Source organism: Anolis sagrei, chromosome 4 (genome assembly GCF_037176765.1).
Source record: "Anolis sagrei isolate rAnoSag1 chromosome 4, rAnoSag1.mat, whole genome shotgun sequence".
Lineage (NCBI taxonomy): Eukaryota > Metazoa > Chordata > Lepidosauria > Squamata > Dactyloidae > Anolis > Anolis sagrei.
Genome location: NC_090024.1, coordinates 78,951,610 through 78,967,404, shown reverse-complemented (window position 1 = coordinate 78,967,404; position 15,795 = coordinate 78,951,610). Strand labels below are relative to the sequence as shown.

The 15,795-nt window shown below is 40.9% G+C and overlaps 1 protein-coding gene and 1 non-coding gene across 2 annotated transcripts in view; both read right to left on the bottom strand.

The window, feature by feature from the left end:
* Positions 1–4,137, bottom strand: part of MBOAT1 (membrane bound O-acyltransferase domain containing 1) — a 41,826-nt gene extending 37,689 nt beyond the window's left edge. Inside the window, exon 1 of the mRNA XM_067467498.1 lies at positions 3,416–4,137. Coding sequence (XP_067323599.1) covers positions 3,416–3,505 — 90 coding nt within the window. The 5' untranslated portion in view covers positions 3,506–4,137. The remainder of the gene's footprint in view (positions 1–3,415) is intronic.
* Positions 4,138–15,334: 11,197 nt separating this feature from the next.
* On the bottom strand, positions 15,335–15,412 carry LOC137097045 (U6atac minor spliceosomal RNA). The gene has a single exon (XR_010909939.1). It is a non-coding gene; the product is annotated as a U6atac minor spliceosomal RNA (small nuclear RNA).
* Positions 15,413–15,795: the final 383 nt, after the last annotated feature.

The window sequence follows — 15,795 nt, the reverse complement described above, 5'->3', positions numbered from 1 at the left end:
CTGGTGGGGAAAATGCACTTGACATTTGGAAGTTGTAGTTGCTGGGATTTATAGTTCATCTAAAATCAAAGTGCATTTTGAAACCCACCAACAATAGAATTGAGCCAAACTTCCCCCCATGACCAACAGAAAATACTGTGTTTTCTGATGGTCTTTGGTGACCCCTGTAATACCCCCTCGTGACCCTCCCAAAAGTCCCGAACCCCAGGTTGAGAAACATTGCCCTAGGGCTTTCTTCTACAGTGCCCATGGTTTACAATTTTGAACTTCATTTAGGATAACTAACTAAATGCTAACAATGAATTAAGAGGAGGCATGCACACTTTCCCCTCTTTTTTCTGCATTATTCAGATTGAATTGAACAGTGCTTTGTGCTGTCTGTAAGCTGCCCTGAGTCCCTTCAGGGAGATGGTGGTGGGATATAAGACTAAAGTTGTTGTTGTTTTTGTTATTTTGAGATTGCTTATTTCTGCCATCTAGATGGAAAAAGAAGGAGCATGGTAGGGGGTATAGAATGTTTTCAACCCCCTCCATCCTGTAAATGCAATCTTTCTATACTCCCTGCCATGCTCCTTTTTCCATCTAGATGGCAGAAATAAGAAATCTCAAAATAACAACGACAACAACTTTAGTCTTATATCCCACCACCATCTCCCTGAAGGGACTCAGTGCAGCTTACAGACAGCAAAAAGTGCCTAAAAGCAAACATAAAAATGAAGTACAATGTAAAATACAATAAAATAGAACACCTATGCTCTATTTTATTGTATTTATGCATATAAAAGCATAAACTCAAACTCAATAAAACTGAGGTCATCAACCAGTGGAGGTAAGCTATTGTAAACACGGCCAAGCTATAAGCAATAGGAATGGAATAAGTGAAAGCTGCAACTATGGAGAGAGGGCATAGGATAAAGTGCAAGGATGTGCAACCACTGTGCAGAACAAATAGGGACTAAGCATTCTCAAAAGTTTGTTTGAAAAGCCACATCTTCAAATCCCTATGAAAGGAGAACAGTGTGGGGGCCTATCTAATCTCCCTGGGGAGGGCATTCCAAAACCAGGGGACCACCACCGAGAAGGCCCTCTCCCTTGTCCCCACCAACCACACTTGTGATGGTGGCAGGACCAAAAGGAGAGCCTCCCCGGCAGATATTTAAATCCGCGCCAATTCAAACTCATCAACTGCAATGATTTTAACCCTTATCAGATTCAACAGTAATAAAGATAGAATATCCCTCCCCATCGATTCTTTAGAATTGGAAAGTGCAGAGTCTGTTTCTGAGGTATCAATTTGTTTGGGGTCTCTCCAGAACTGTACATCCCAAGTAAGAAAATAAAGCAAAATATCTCAAATCAAGTAAGATGATTATGCCACAGGAGTTGGACAGTATTCCATAACTTGGCTGCTGAATGGAGGATAGTTAGCAGACCAAGCATTGGGTGATGGGTCAACCTTCCCTGGAAGCTGAACACAGATTAGTACTGGATGACCTAGAATGAGATCACATTAGCATTACAGAACTGGAGTTTTTGTCTCCCTGTTGTCTGGTTTGCTCCTGCATAATTCTACGAAATTTATGGTAGTTTGGGGAAGTCAGGACCTCTCTAGCTGAGAATTCCAAAGGCCCCACCCTAAATTACATTTCCCAGAATTCTGCAGGAGCAAATTGGATGACAGGGAGATGACTCTGTTTTATAACGCTAATGTGATCTCATCCCTAGAGATTCCTAGACAAGTATTCTCCCTAAATATCTATAGGGAGAATACATGACCAGAGAATGCTGAATATGAAGTCATACTAGAGGACCTAGAGATTCCCAGAGATAACATTTTAATCAAATCTGTAAATAATCAAATCTGCAAAAGTTAAAATTGCAAATATGGAGTTACGACTCTAATGTTAACAATAATGGGGCTTCATTCTCACATTCAATCCTTATTTGGCCTATTAGTAGACTTTAAACACTGTTTATCTATTTGTTTAATACGCTATCTTTTTCCTAGAGTGGGATCAAATTCAAATCAAAAATCACCAGAAGAGATAAATCTCACAGAGAGGGTAGTCCATTCTTGTTTCCTGAATGAATAATTTCCTTGTTTGTTTCAAAGAGCATTTAAACTGTGTCAGACATAACAACATATGGTTTTTTACAAACTTGTCTATGTGAACCACACCACTTCTTCACCACTTCATCCACACATACAATTTTTCCTTGGAATTTAAGTTGCCCCCCACACAACCAAACATGCTGAATGGGATGTCGTTTAATTCTTTTTAAGAGCCGCCTGATTTTCTTCTCATCTCATCCCTTCATTTTCTCATTACACTTTCCATGATCCTGATATATTTCTGCCTCTTTTTCTGTAAATGTACAAACTATCCAAAAGGCAACTCAATGAAGAAGTGAACAGGAAAAAACAAACCCAAATCGCAGGAATTCAGTGCGTTTGAGGGGAAAAAAAGATTACAAGCAATCCGGCTTCTTACACTCTGTTGGTTGTACCTACAAGTATCAAAAGTAATGAGTACCACTAACTTTCCAAAACATATCATTCAGGACATATTATAGGTTGAGCATTCCTTACCCAGAATTCCAAAATCAAAAATACTCCAGAATCTGAGATAGCCCACTGTATATGTTTGATATAGCAATACCTTTGCTTTCATATTGTACAGTATATATGAAATTTGTTTTGTGCATAAAATGATTGGAAAAGATCTGTATAAAATTACCTGTATAAAGTATGTATATCACACACAGAGATTTTGGAAGAACTGTATTTGTACGTAATGAGACATAGGACCCAAATCTATCCAGAAATTTCACTTATGTTTGTGTGTATGTCTGTATATGTGTATGTATGTATGTATGTATGTATGTATATGTGTATATATGTATATGTGTGTGTGTATATATATATATATATATATACACATACATACATACATACACACACACACATATATACACACACACATAAAAACATAAGTGAATTTTGTAGATAGATTTGGGCCCTATCTCTCATTATATACAAATACAATTCTTCCAAAATCTGGAGGGGAAAAAATCCAAAAACATGTGCCAAACGTTTCAAAATAAGGCATATTCAACCAATGGGTTGAGTATGCCTTATTCTATACTGTAAGAATGAATGCATACTCAACTCTACACTGTAAGAATGAATGCAGGTTGACACCACTTGAATGCAATGGAATCCTGAGAGCTGTACTTGGGTGAGGCATCAGGACTCTTTGGCAGAGAAGGAGAACGACCTTGTAAAGTGCTGGGGAACTTAGAGCATGGCGCCACTGCAATTAAAGCGGTGTCAAACTGCATTTATTCAACAGTGAATGCATTCTATTATTCGTATTATAATTCTTGATTTCCGCCTTAGCAGCATCCCTCAGACCTGATCCAGCGGGATGCCCAGGAGGTGGCTGAGCGGGTGCAAGAGGGTCGAGCCTGTGGTCCTATAGGGAATCCGGCTTCCTTCGGCCATCCTTCATTCCTCTGGACTGGAGCGCAGGTCTGGCGCGGTTTGACCAATCCCCCCGCCGCCTAGCCCAGGGCGGGCCTCTGATTGGCTGCCCCAGAGCCCCGAGTTTCGCTTCCTCGTTGTGCGCGCGGCGGGCTTCCTCGCGCGCACAACAGCAGCCTTCTTGTTTGGCTGGAGGCGGGAGGGCGCTCGCTTGAGGCGCGTCCCTCGTGGAAAGGGAAGGGAAGGGGAGGCGAGGGAGGCTCCTTGCTCCTCAGGCCCCACCCCGAAGGCTCCTTCTAGGCGGGGAGAGGCGGCTAGTGGTGGCGGTGGTGGCACAAAGCTCCCCTTTCTTGCCTCCAGCCTAAGCCTGTTTGGCTTCCAAGCGCTTCTACTAACTCCACAATGCGAGGTGCTGGAAAGGAAAGCAAGCCTGTGCTCCTATGACAAGAGGGGCATCTCTATTGTAGTGTTCCGCCCTCTAAAGCTTGATTTTGGGGTGGGACTTCGCGCCCGTTTTGATCCAGAGGTGGAAAACTTGTTTTCGAGGCGACAAGTGCCAAAAGAAGGTGTTCCCCGCTCTTGCGCCTTCCACGCCGCATTCTCCAGAGCCTCGCCCGCTGGCCCAGATTCTAGTCTAAGGAGCGGAAATGCGGTTTAACGTTGGCTTCTTGCTGGAAGTTCATAGCCTGAATCATTTCCCCGCCCAACATGGAGAGGGCTGGCTGAGCAAATAGGAAGGCAAACAGGGTTCTTTGTATGACCTTCCCCTTATCTTCCAAGTCGGTTTTTCTCCTCAAAGTAACAACAATGTAATCGGAAATCGAGAGGTTGCTGCACAAACTCCTCCAACCCAACCAGTAACACGGATTGTGAGGAACACTGGGAGTTGTAGGGTTTGAATTCAGGCTATTTGTCTAATCATATACCCCAATACAGACCATTAAAAACCATAGATATGCAGATAATACCACTTTGATGGCCAAAAGCAAGGAGGAGGTGAGGAGCCTTCTAATAAAGGTGAAAGAAGAAAGTGCAAAGGCTGGGTTGCTGTTAAACTTCAAATAAACCAAGATTCTGGCTTATTTGAAGTTTAACAGGCAAGTTTAACAGATTGGTAACCGGCAAATAGAAGGAGAAAATGTGGAGGCTATGACAGAATTCAAACATCAACAGTTTTCTAACTTCCTACATTGACATCTGATTGAAAAACAGACTTCTGTACTAAAGCTGACTCAAGGCTTGACTGTCTCCTAAATTCTAACACTGACATGTTTATTCTAACTGACTCAAGTATTAACTCATTCCTCAACTGTCATCATGTTTACAATGCATTCTATTCCGTCACATGATCTTCAGCCCTTTCCACTGCCTCAAGTATACAGAGCTAAGGAAACTGCAAACCAAAGAAGACATACACTTCAGAAATAAAACATCACATTATGAACAGACTTAACGTTAAATCGAAGAGGTTTGAGAAGGTTGCTATCTCCAACAGAAAATGCATTTTGTGACAGTGGGTAAGTCACACACTCTGAGCTGCAGAGAGTTCCATGACAGGGTTGCAATAAGTTGGACTTCAATGACAAGTCAATTAATATTTGAAGGCACACAACAACAGCAGATTTATAGACACCACCTGTTGACCATATCTTGAGATGTTTGTTCAAACCTATAAGAAGCCACATTTAAAGCAAAATAAAATTCTTAACTGTGAATTGACAACACTTAATACTTTTCAGCAGTGTTCTGCTTGTGCACTTTGGACAGAAAGCTTGCAGTTTGGCATGGTCTCTTTTGAGAAAAGCAGGCACTGTGGTGTAGAGGTTTGAACATTGGATTACAGCTCTGAAGATTGGGGTTTGAAGCCTTGCTTGGCCATGGAAACCCACTGGTTGAACTGCAACTTCCAGAATACCTCCCTGTTGGCTATGTTGATTCAGAATGCAAGGACTTGCAGTCTAATTACAGATTCATTGAATGTTTCTAGTACTCACTGGAAATATGTAACACTATTGCACTACAATTTAATTTTATATTTTATGGCTGACTGTTTTTTCAAAAAGTAACAAATGACTTAGCGGGGTAATTTCTCCCAGCTTAGATTAATGTAGGCTTTGGTTTAACAGAAAATGATACTTCCTTTTCATAAGATGTTGCCCAAGTACTAAAAATAGACTATGAATGATTCCCTCTAGCAGAAACTTGATGAGATTATGTTTCAACCACTAAAATTTATCATCAATGATTTACAGCCCATCCCAAGCAATATTGCTTCCCTCCCAAGGCCTTGGATGGCAAACCTTTCATTGCTTATAGACAGCAGTCCCATGTGAACAGGTTACTTGCCAGCAAAATCAGACTTCACAACAGCGATACAGTGCATGCTTCAACTCCCATTGTGGACACCTATGTCATGTGTGTCCCCATGGCTATTCTATAGGCCAGGGTTTCTGAACCTTTGGTCCTCCAGTTGTTTGGGATTTCAACTCCCAGAACCCTCTGCTGCCTTGGCCAATGATCAGGTATTCTGGGAGCTGAAGTCCAAGACGACTGGAAAACCAGCGATTGGAAACACTGCTATAGGTCATAATACAGGCAGTCCCTGAGTTACAACCATCTGACTTACAAATGACTCATAGTTAAGAATGGGGTGGTGGTGAGATAACAGGAAGTGAGAGAAATCTATCCCTAGGAAGGAAAATCCACTCCTGAAAGACTTATAATGGAGAAAGAGTTATCCATTGAAGCTTTATGACTAATCCTTGTTTCCACAACAAATCAAGTTTTTCAAAATCCAATTATTACAGGGACAGAAAGTGAGATGAAATCTTGTGAACAGGGGCACAGACAGCAAAACAAACACCACACGGGTGTTAACCCTTCCCTGTGCTATCCAAAACTTAAGAACTCTCTCTATTTGGCTGGATTTACATTTTTAAAAATGTACCTGTTCCAATTTAGAAACAAATCCAATTTACAAACCTATCTTGTTCACAATTTGAGAACTGCCTGTAATGTCATCTACTATGTCCTAATCTTCCAATATAATATGCATTCTAATTTGGCCCCACTATAATCAATCAGTATGGTTATTATTTCATATCAAAAGCATTTCATAGATTAATATAAAACTGATAAAAATAGAAGGAGTGCAGGCAGCTAAATATATTTTGACAAAAAATGGGCAACAGCAATGGCATTGTCTGTTTTGTTGTTCATTCGTTCAGTCGTTTCCGACTCTTCGTGACTTCATGGACCAGTCCACACCAGAGCTTCCTGTCGGTTGTCACCACCCCCAGCTCCTTCAAGGTCAAGCCAGTCACTTCAAGGTTGCCATCCATCCATCTTGCCCTTGGTCAGCCCCTCTTTCTTTTTCCTTCCATTTTCCCCAGCATAATTGTCTTCTCCAGACTTTCCTTTCTTCTCATGATGTGGCCAAAGTACTTCATCTTGGCCTCTACTATTCTTCCCTCCAATGAGCAGTCAGACTTTATTTCTTGAAGTATTGACTGGTTGGATCTTCTCGCTGTCCAGGGCACTCTCAGAACTTTCCTCCAGCACCACAGTTCAAAAGCATCTATCTTCCTTGTCTGTAGCCACCAACAATTATTCCTCTGTACATAAGGCAGGCCATAGTGGGCAAGCATACAGATGCAGAATTGTCTGTTCTGCTCCACAGTTACACAAGGTGTGGGATTCTTTTAGGTAGAGCCATTTTGCCAGGTTGTCTTTTAATCTGCCCACTCCACTTCTGAGTCTGTTCAGGGACTTTCAAGTTGCCCATTCTTGGTTTGCCCCTGGAAGAAGACCCTCATGCGGAGCCATCCAGTTGGGATTTCCTGGTTTAGCTGCTCAGAGGGATACCCTTGCTGTTGCTGGGGGAACATTAAGAAGAGTGGTAGTTCTCATAAAGCCAAAAGCATTGTTTTTAAACATCTGAAACAATCAGTATGGTGCAGTGATATGACCATTGATTGGACTACGACTCTGGAGAACAGGATTCAAATTCCCGCACAGTCATGGAAACCCACAGGTGACCTTGGGAATGTCACATGCTTTCAGCCTCTGAGGAAGATAATACCTAACCCCTTCTAAAGAAATCATGCAAAGAAAACCCTGTAATGGGGTTGCCATAAGTAGGAAATGACTTCAAAGTAGGTAGCAACGACAACTTCTGCAAGAATAGTCAAGTCTCTTTACAAAAGCATGATCAGAATGGCAGTATTTTTTTTTAAATAAGAGAGGGGAATACCACATTTCAGTTCCTCAAAACACTGTGTCCAGCCTCAGTTACCATACATCCCTTGAACAAAGAATTTCTATTGCTCTGCGTGTTAGCTCAACTATGCAAAGATACTTTCTACCCAATTTGTTGTTGTTGTTCATTCATTCAGTCATCTCCGACTCTTTGTGACCTCACGGACCAGCCCACGCCAGAGCTCCCTGTCGGCCGTCACCAGCCCCAGCTCCTTCAAGGTCAGTCCAGTCACTTCAAGGATGCCATCCATCCATCTTGCCCTTACTTTTGTTAATTCCTCTTCCTTTTCTCCTGAGAATCACCTGTAAAGTGGTGACCCCTGCTGGTTGATCCATAGAATATCTCTCTCTTTTTCTCTCGCACACACTGAAGCATGAAGTCATCTTATTCTACCTATAGAGAGAGATAATCATTTCCTGGGCAGTGCAACTATGCAGCAGTACTTCTTCAAATATTATTAAGGTTTTCCTGCTTCATTAAAGCTAAGACTGTGGGAAAGTTTATCTTCATGGTATAATACAATATAGTGGATCCTTGGTATCTATAGAGGGTTTGTTTCATAATCAAGGATATGGAGGACCAACTGTCTGGTTTGTTTTAATGGTTTAAAAAACTACCAATGTTTCTACAATTTCCAGTGGATTCCTTTCCTCCATTGGAATCTTATAGATTCTACATGCCATAATGGACCGGGATGTGGTGCATTAAATCACTACTGATTGAGAGGTCATGAGTTCGAAGCCAGCCTGGGTCGGAGTGAGCTTCCAGCCATTAGTCTAGCTTGCCATAGACCTTTGCAGCCCGAAAGACAGTTACATCTGTCAAACAGGAAATTTAGGTACCGCTTTATGCAGGGAGGCTAATTTAACTAATTTACGATGCCATAAAACCTTCCAGTGGTGTGCAGAAGAGTGAGGAAGTACTCCATCAAAGGACTCAGAGTCACAAATGGACAGTGAAGCAGCAGCAACTCCTGTGGCTGGAATCTAGCATATACTCATGAAGCCGGAATGCTGGAATGTTAAATTGCCTCTGTGTCTGTCTATATATGTTGTATTGTCTAATTGGCATTGAATGTTTGCCATGTATATGTGCATTGTAATCTGTCCTGAGTCCCCTGCTGGGTGACAAGGGCAGAATATAAATACTGTAAATAAATAATAATAAATAAATAATGCCAAGTCTTTTAGTTCTTAAATGTGACTTCACAAGAGCTTTATTTGGGCATTTAGGACATGCTTAAAATAAACTGTACTTGTGATTCAGAACCCTGGGGGGGGGGGGGTCCAATCCTGTGTAGAAGCTACATAGTGCATAGCAGAAAAGGAATGTGAAGATACATGAAGAAAGTGGGAGAAATTAAAGAAACTTGGACATTTTAAAAGTAACTCAAAAAGTGGGACAGCGAAGGATTATTTGGGATTATCACTATTAAATTAGGACCATTTGAAGATATGATCTTCCACTATTAGTTACTCTTCCTAGACATAACATAGTAAGGTAAAGGTAAAGGTAGTCCCCTGACACTAAGTCCAGTCATGTCTGACTCTGGGGTGTGGTGCTCATCTCCATTTCTAAGCCGAAGAGCCAGCGTTGTCCGAAGACACCTCCAAGGTCATGTGGCCGGCATGACTGCATGGAGCGCCATTACCTTCCCGCCGGAGCGGTACCTATTGACCTACTCACATTTGCATGTTTTCGAACTGCTAGGTTGGCAGAAGCTAGGGCTGACAGCGGAAGCTCACGCCGCTCCCCGGAATCGAACCTGCGACCTTTCGATCAACAAGCTCAGCAGCTCAGTGCTTTAACCCACTGCGCCTCCGGGGGCTCATAACATACTTTATTTATATTCCACTTTATCTCCCCGGAGGGACTCAGAGCAGATTACAGTACATGTAAGGTGAACATGCCATAAAAGGCAATACACAGACAAGGTAAAGGCTTCCCCTTTTCACTTCCTCTGGAGGCAATGCTCAACTCTGGCCATGGGGGATGCTCTTTTTCAATTTTTCCATGCCAAGGAGTGTTGTCTGTAAACATCTCTGATCTTTTTGTTGGCATGTCTGGATAGGGCACCCTTTTACCTTCCCGCCAAACATTACCTATTGATCTACTCATGTTGCATGCTTTCAAACTGCTAGGTTGGCAGAAGCTAGGGCTGACGGGAGCTCACCCTGACTCATGGTTTCAAACCCTCCAGTCACTAACTTTTCCCATAGCTAGCGGTTTAACCAGCTGCACCACTGCAGCCCCTATAAGTGTACCTATAAGTGTATTCCTAGAGTGCTGGGTGTTGCAGTTTTATACCTGGAGACCAACACAATTTCTTGCACCTGTCAATTTATGGTAACCCCATATAGCAGATGTGTGCTGTGGGACAAAAGAGAGGCAGACCAATACTACACCCTTTCTTGGATCTGATTTGTACCTTTATTGTGTGGCAGTTTATACTATACACTAGTTGTGGTGTAACTGGCTGCCTGTTTGAAGCCAAGCATATTGTACAGGCTAGGTATTTCCAGGTCACCATTACTCATCCAGGGAAATTAAAAGGAATGGTGGCTCCAGATGTTCCATATGTAATCCTGCTATGTATCCCCATCACCTTTTTGCATTATCTTACTTTAAGATATGTGTTATAGATGAAACATTGTGGAAAATAGTATTTGATTGGTAACTCCAGCATATATCAGTCAAGAAGCACCTTTGGCCATAGCAACATGGATGGGCCAGTTGTCATCATAAGCACAATCATCTTAAAATGTATTTTACCTCTCTATCAGATTGATCTGGTGTGTATGGGGGGGGGGGGGGAGAGGGAGAGAGATTAGGATTTTCTTGCAGGTTTTCCATGCAAGCATGCATGGAGGCATATGTTATTTACATATGCATAACCATGATGTCAATATACAATTCCACTATATCTCACCATAGTGGAATTTCTTCCATACCCTACATCACCTTGGCTGTCATATTTTTTGTACAGGATTGTACCTTTAGCTATATATTAACACAAGTTAGTGGTTGGATTTGCCCCAGTATTTAGTAAATATATGAAATATCACTGGGAAACTTGATTTAAACCATTCTTTCCCAAACTTGTGCCCTTCGTATGTGTAATTAAAAGCAACAACAAAAATATCCATTTATATCCTGCCTATTTCCCAATTTGGGTCTTGAGGCCTACCAAAGTTGAAACAAATACAAGTATAAATTCACATTATATAAAAAAGTTAATAATTGTTGGCTAGTTATTAACTATTTCTTTTTAAATTATCAATTATTTTAAATTAATTCATCCTGGGTTGGTGCCTATATATTAAAGACCTTTAGTTAGAAGATGGGTGATTATTTGCTGTTTTTGTTGTTGTTGTTTATTTGTGCAGTTGCTTCCAACTCTTCGTGACCTCATGGACCAGCCACCTCCAGCTCCTTCAAGGTCAAGCCAGTCACTTCAAGGAACCACCCATCCATCTTGCCCTTGGTCGGCCCCTCATCCTTTTTCCTTCAATTTTCCCCACCATCATTATCTTCTCCAAGTTTTCCTATCTTATCATTATGCGGCCAAAGTATTTCATCTTTGCATTTAATATCCTTCCCTCCGCTGATAAATCAGGCTTTATTTCCTGGAGTATGGACTGGTTTGATCTTCTTTTTGAGAGTCCAAGGCACTCTCAAAAATTTCCTCCAACACCACAGTCCTTCACTCTGCCTTTTGGTCACTTGTTAACATAATGAATGTATGAATTAATGCAAGATTTGTTGGTTTCAAATCATACACATTTGAACACATTTAATAGCTAAAGGGTTTGTCAGAAAAGGAAACTAAATTATCACCAGTGTCATATTAAGGGGGAGGGGAGTAAAAGCTTCGTCTGAAATGGCATAACCTACTTTTATACGTGACAGATGGACCGCTGTCTTTGCCAAAATTTAGGATTGAGATCATGGTTGTTTTACAATCTCCTTTCAATTTGCTACATACTATTTGCTACAAATAGTAACCTACATTCGATTGATCAAAAAGCAGACTACAAATTTGCTTTAGATACATCCTTTATATCAGTTTTTCTCCTGCAGAGAACAACAAAACGAGTCAGACTTACTGTACTTGTTCTTGATAGAAGTTATCTTCAGATAGAATAATGGAAGAGAGAACAGTTGGTTAGGAAAGAGAAGCATTTTGCTTCCAGACATATTAAGATGATACAGGGCTGCTGAGACATTCCAGATGAATTCCCAAAGAGACAGCTGTGTTAGTCTGTTGCAGGAAAAGGGGAGCCACCATGTTATTCAGCGTAACATTCCTTGCAACTGATGAAATTGGCAATTCATAGGAAAAGTGAAATTTTATAGAAAAAAATAGTCTTTAAATGGGACTATTAATTACTCCAGAGCTGAAAATGCATACTGAAGTATAATTCAGTGTGACCAGAGTTCAAAGACACAGCTGTGTTAATCTGGATCAGCATGCAAAGGGATCTTGTAGCACCTTTGAGAGAAAGAAGTTAGTAGCACAAGCTTTCGTAGACTGAATCTACTCCATCAGATGCATGGAGAGAACTAGTGCCCAGGGATACCTATGAATGAGCAGATTGTGTGAATAGCAATAGAAATGCAAAGTTGCGGTTGTGGCAATGCGGTAACAAATTGGGGGACAGAGCTCAAAGGAATGCTATGCTTAAAGCCAATGTGAGTAGATAACTATATGGAATAGTAGAGGGAGTTATTGTCTAGGAAGTAAGCCCTCATGAAGCTGTAGCGTTAACTAGTGTTATAATAATGTCACCTTTGGGGAGATAAATTTATTATTAATAATAGTAGTAGTAGTAGTAATAATAATAATAATAATAATAATTATTATTATTATTATTATTATTATTTCCTGGCCACACAATCATGGGAAAAAAACAAGTATGGATCATTGATGTTGCAATTCCAGGTGACAGCAGAATTTACGAGAAGCAACTGGAAAAACTTACATGATATGAGGATTTAAAGACTGAACTTTAAAGACTCTGGCACAAACCAGTAAAGGTGGTTCCAGTGGTGATTGGCACACTTGGTGTAGTGCCTAAAGACCTTGGCCTGTACTTAAAAACAATCAGTGCTGACAAAATTACCATTTGTCAGTTGCAAAAGGCGACCCTACTCGTATCTGAACGCATTATTTGCTGATACATCACACAGTCCTAGACACTTGGGAAGTGTCCGACGTGTGATCAAATATAAAAGCCAGTATAGTGATCTTGTTTGCTGTGTACTAATCTTGTTATGTATCAAATATTGATGATGATGATGTGTATTGTGCCAGCAAACCATTGCCACTGTTGATGTTCCAGAGTTTGTGAATATATTCTGCTATTCCTTTTTCCAGTCTTCTTTGCAATCTTTATGTTCAAGGACTGTAATTCGAGATCTGAGATAGGATGTGTAGGGAGACTGACATGCTCTGCAACTGCATTATTTCCCAATCCTAATGTTCGATTTATGTCATCATGGGGGCAGGCAGAGACTGACCTGGTTGCCCAATTTACTGGAGGGCATTGTTGATGGAGATATGTGATATGTGTACATATCACATTAGCAAATGAAACTGATATAGTGGGTGCTGACATTTCCCAATGTCCTGTAATGACATTTCCCAGTGTGTGGGCAGAGTTGGCATCTAGCTTTGTGACAAGGTCTTACTTCCATCCATGCTGTGTGTCCATGCTTGAGATTGTGAGGCTGTCTTTAGGCAAGTAAAGGCATGACACCAAGAGTAATTGAGAGGGCAGCATCATTGTCCAGAATAAGTTGTAGTTCCCTGATAAATTTCACTTGGGAGCTGCATGTGACCACTAGTAGGTTTCTGTCATCTGTTGTCCTTAAACTGTTCTGTAATAGATGGGTTCTGAGTAAAAGTCTTACCTTGTTGAGTTGGGTTTTTGTATTACCTTGTTGATTTGTTGATTTGAGGTTTTGTATTTCATATGCTGCCTACTGTAGCTTGAGGAGAGCTTGTTTTTATCCTATGAATTTGGCATTCTTGTCCTACAGGTTTGAGTAGATGCAGTTATATAGGAAGGCTTGGCATGATCAAGACAGATATGTCATAAAAGCTATGCGATGTGATAGGGCTGGTTCATGATATAAGTGAGGATAAATAACAGATCCCTAAAAGAAGAGGAAAACAGAAAAAGATCTTCCCCTAAACAGAGACCACCAAAGAATGTTGGCCATAATTCCTCATTCATGACTTGGGGCAGGGGTCTAAATTATGTCACTCTCCAGATAGAAGTAGAGGGGGATCAGAAGGTAGAAGAGGATGGGATAAGAAGGTATGTGTATGATTCCCCTAGGGGAGATGGTTGGCAGGGTAAAAAAAAAATATTATTATTATTATTATTATTATTATTAACTAATAAGAGCAGTTTCTTGAATAAGGAGCAAGGAGGAGGGAAGAGGCAAATGCTGAAGAAAGTAGTAGAGAAAAGTCCTAATTATCCAGAGAGTCAATTTCCCCAGGACCTAGAGGTTCCTGGAGAACATATTTATCTAATCCACAGATGATTAAATCCACAAATAGTAAACTGGCAAATGTGTAGGGCCAATTGTACATGATACAGTAATGGATAGCTTGTTTTCCTTTGAAGTATCCTGCTGGAAATATGAAAATTAAGGTATCTTAGTTGCCAAGTTGAGAAGAAAAAAGAAAGTGAAGTCAGAATTAAAACCGAACATTGCATTACCTCAACAGGATGGTGCTCAAGGCAACACATAAACTAAACCTTACAAGTATTCTGAGTGGCACTTATACAATTGTATCCTAGATACTTTATATGAAAGTTGACTGGCACAACCTGGGGATCACAGCCAAATGCAGTAAAGACATCTGCCCTTGCGTTTTGCTACTCTGCTGCTAAATACGCATGCCCAATGTGGAATACATTTCACCATGTTAAAACAGTGGATGTGGCTCTCACTGAGACATGCCGCATTATTACATGATGTCTAAGCTCCACATCACTGGAGAAATCATACTGTTTAGCTGGTATTGCACCACCTGATATCAGTTGGGAAGCAGCAGCCGATAATGAAAGGACCAAGGCATTGACCTCTGCAGCCCATCCTCTGTTCGGATATCAGCCAGCATGCCAATGCCTTAAATCAAGAAACAGCTTCCTAAGATCTACAAAGTTACTCACAGGAACACCTCAGCAAGCGAGAGTCCAAAAGTGGCAGGCTAAAACCCAGAACTACAATCAATGGCTGATACCAGATGAGAGACTACTTCCTGGGCACACAGAAGAGTGGGTGACATGATAACAGACTGCACTCTGGCACCACGAGATGCAGATCCAACCTTAAGAAATGAGGCTACAAAGTGGAGTCCATGACATGTGAGTGTGGAGAAGAGCAAACCACAGACCACTTATTACAATGCAAACTGAGCCCTGCCACATGTACAATGGAGGACCTTCTTAAAGTGACACCAGAGGCACTCCAAGTGCCCAGCTTCTGGTCAAAGGTAATTTAATATAATGCCAAGTTCTTAACTTTGTTTGTGTTTTTTATACATTATAACTGTATAATGTATAAAAAACAGGTAAAAAACTTGGTTAGATGCCACAAAGTAAGTGGCAATGCCTTAACCATATGCGTGTTGTACATATGCGTGTTGCTTCTGACATGATTAATAATAATAATAACGATGATGATGATGAAGATGATGCTATAAAGGTGACGCATGCTATATGCCAGCAAATATGAAAAACAGAAGAATGGCTATCAGACTGGAAAAAAAATCAACTTATATCCCCATACCAAAAAAGGGAAATGCTAAAGACTGCTCAAACTTTCGTACAGTGGCCCTTATTTCTCATGCCAGTAAGGTAATGCTCAAGATCCTTCAAGGAAGACTCCAGCAATACATGGAGCGAGAGTTGCCAGATGTACAAGCTGGGTTTTAAAAAGGCAGAGGAATGAGAGACCAAATTGCCAATATCTGCTGGATAATGGAGAAAGGCAGGGAGTTTCAGAAAAACATCTATTTCTATTTCATTGACTA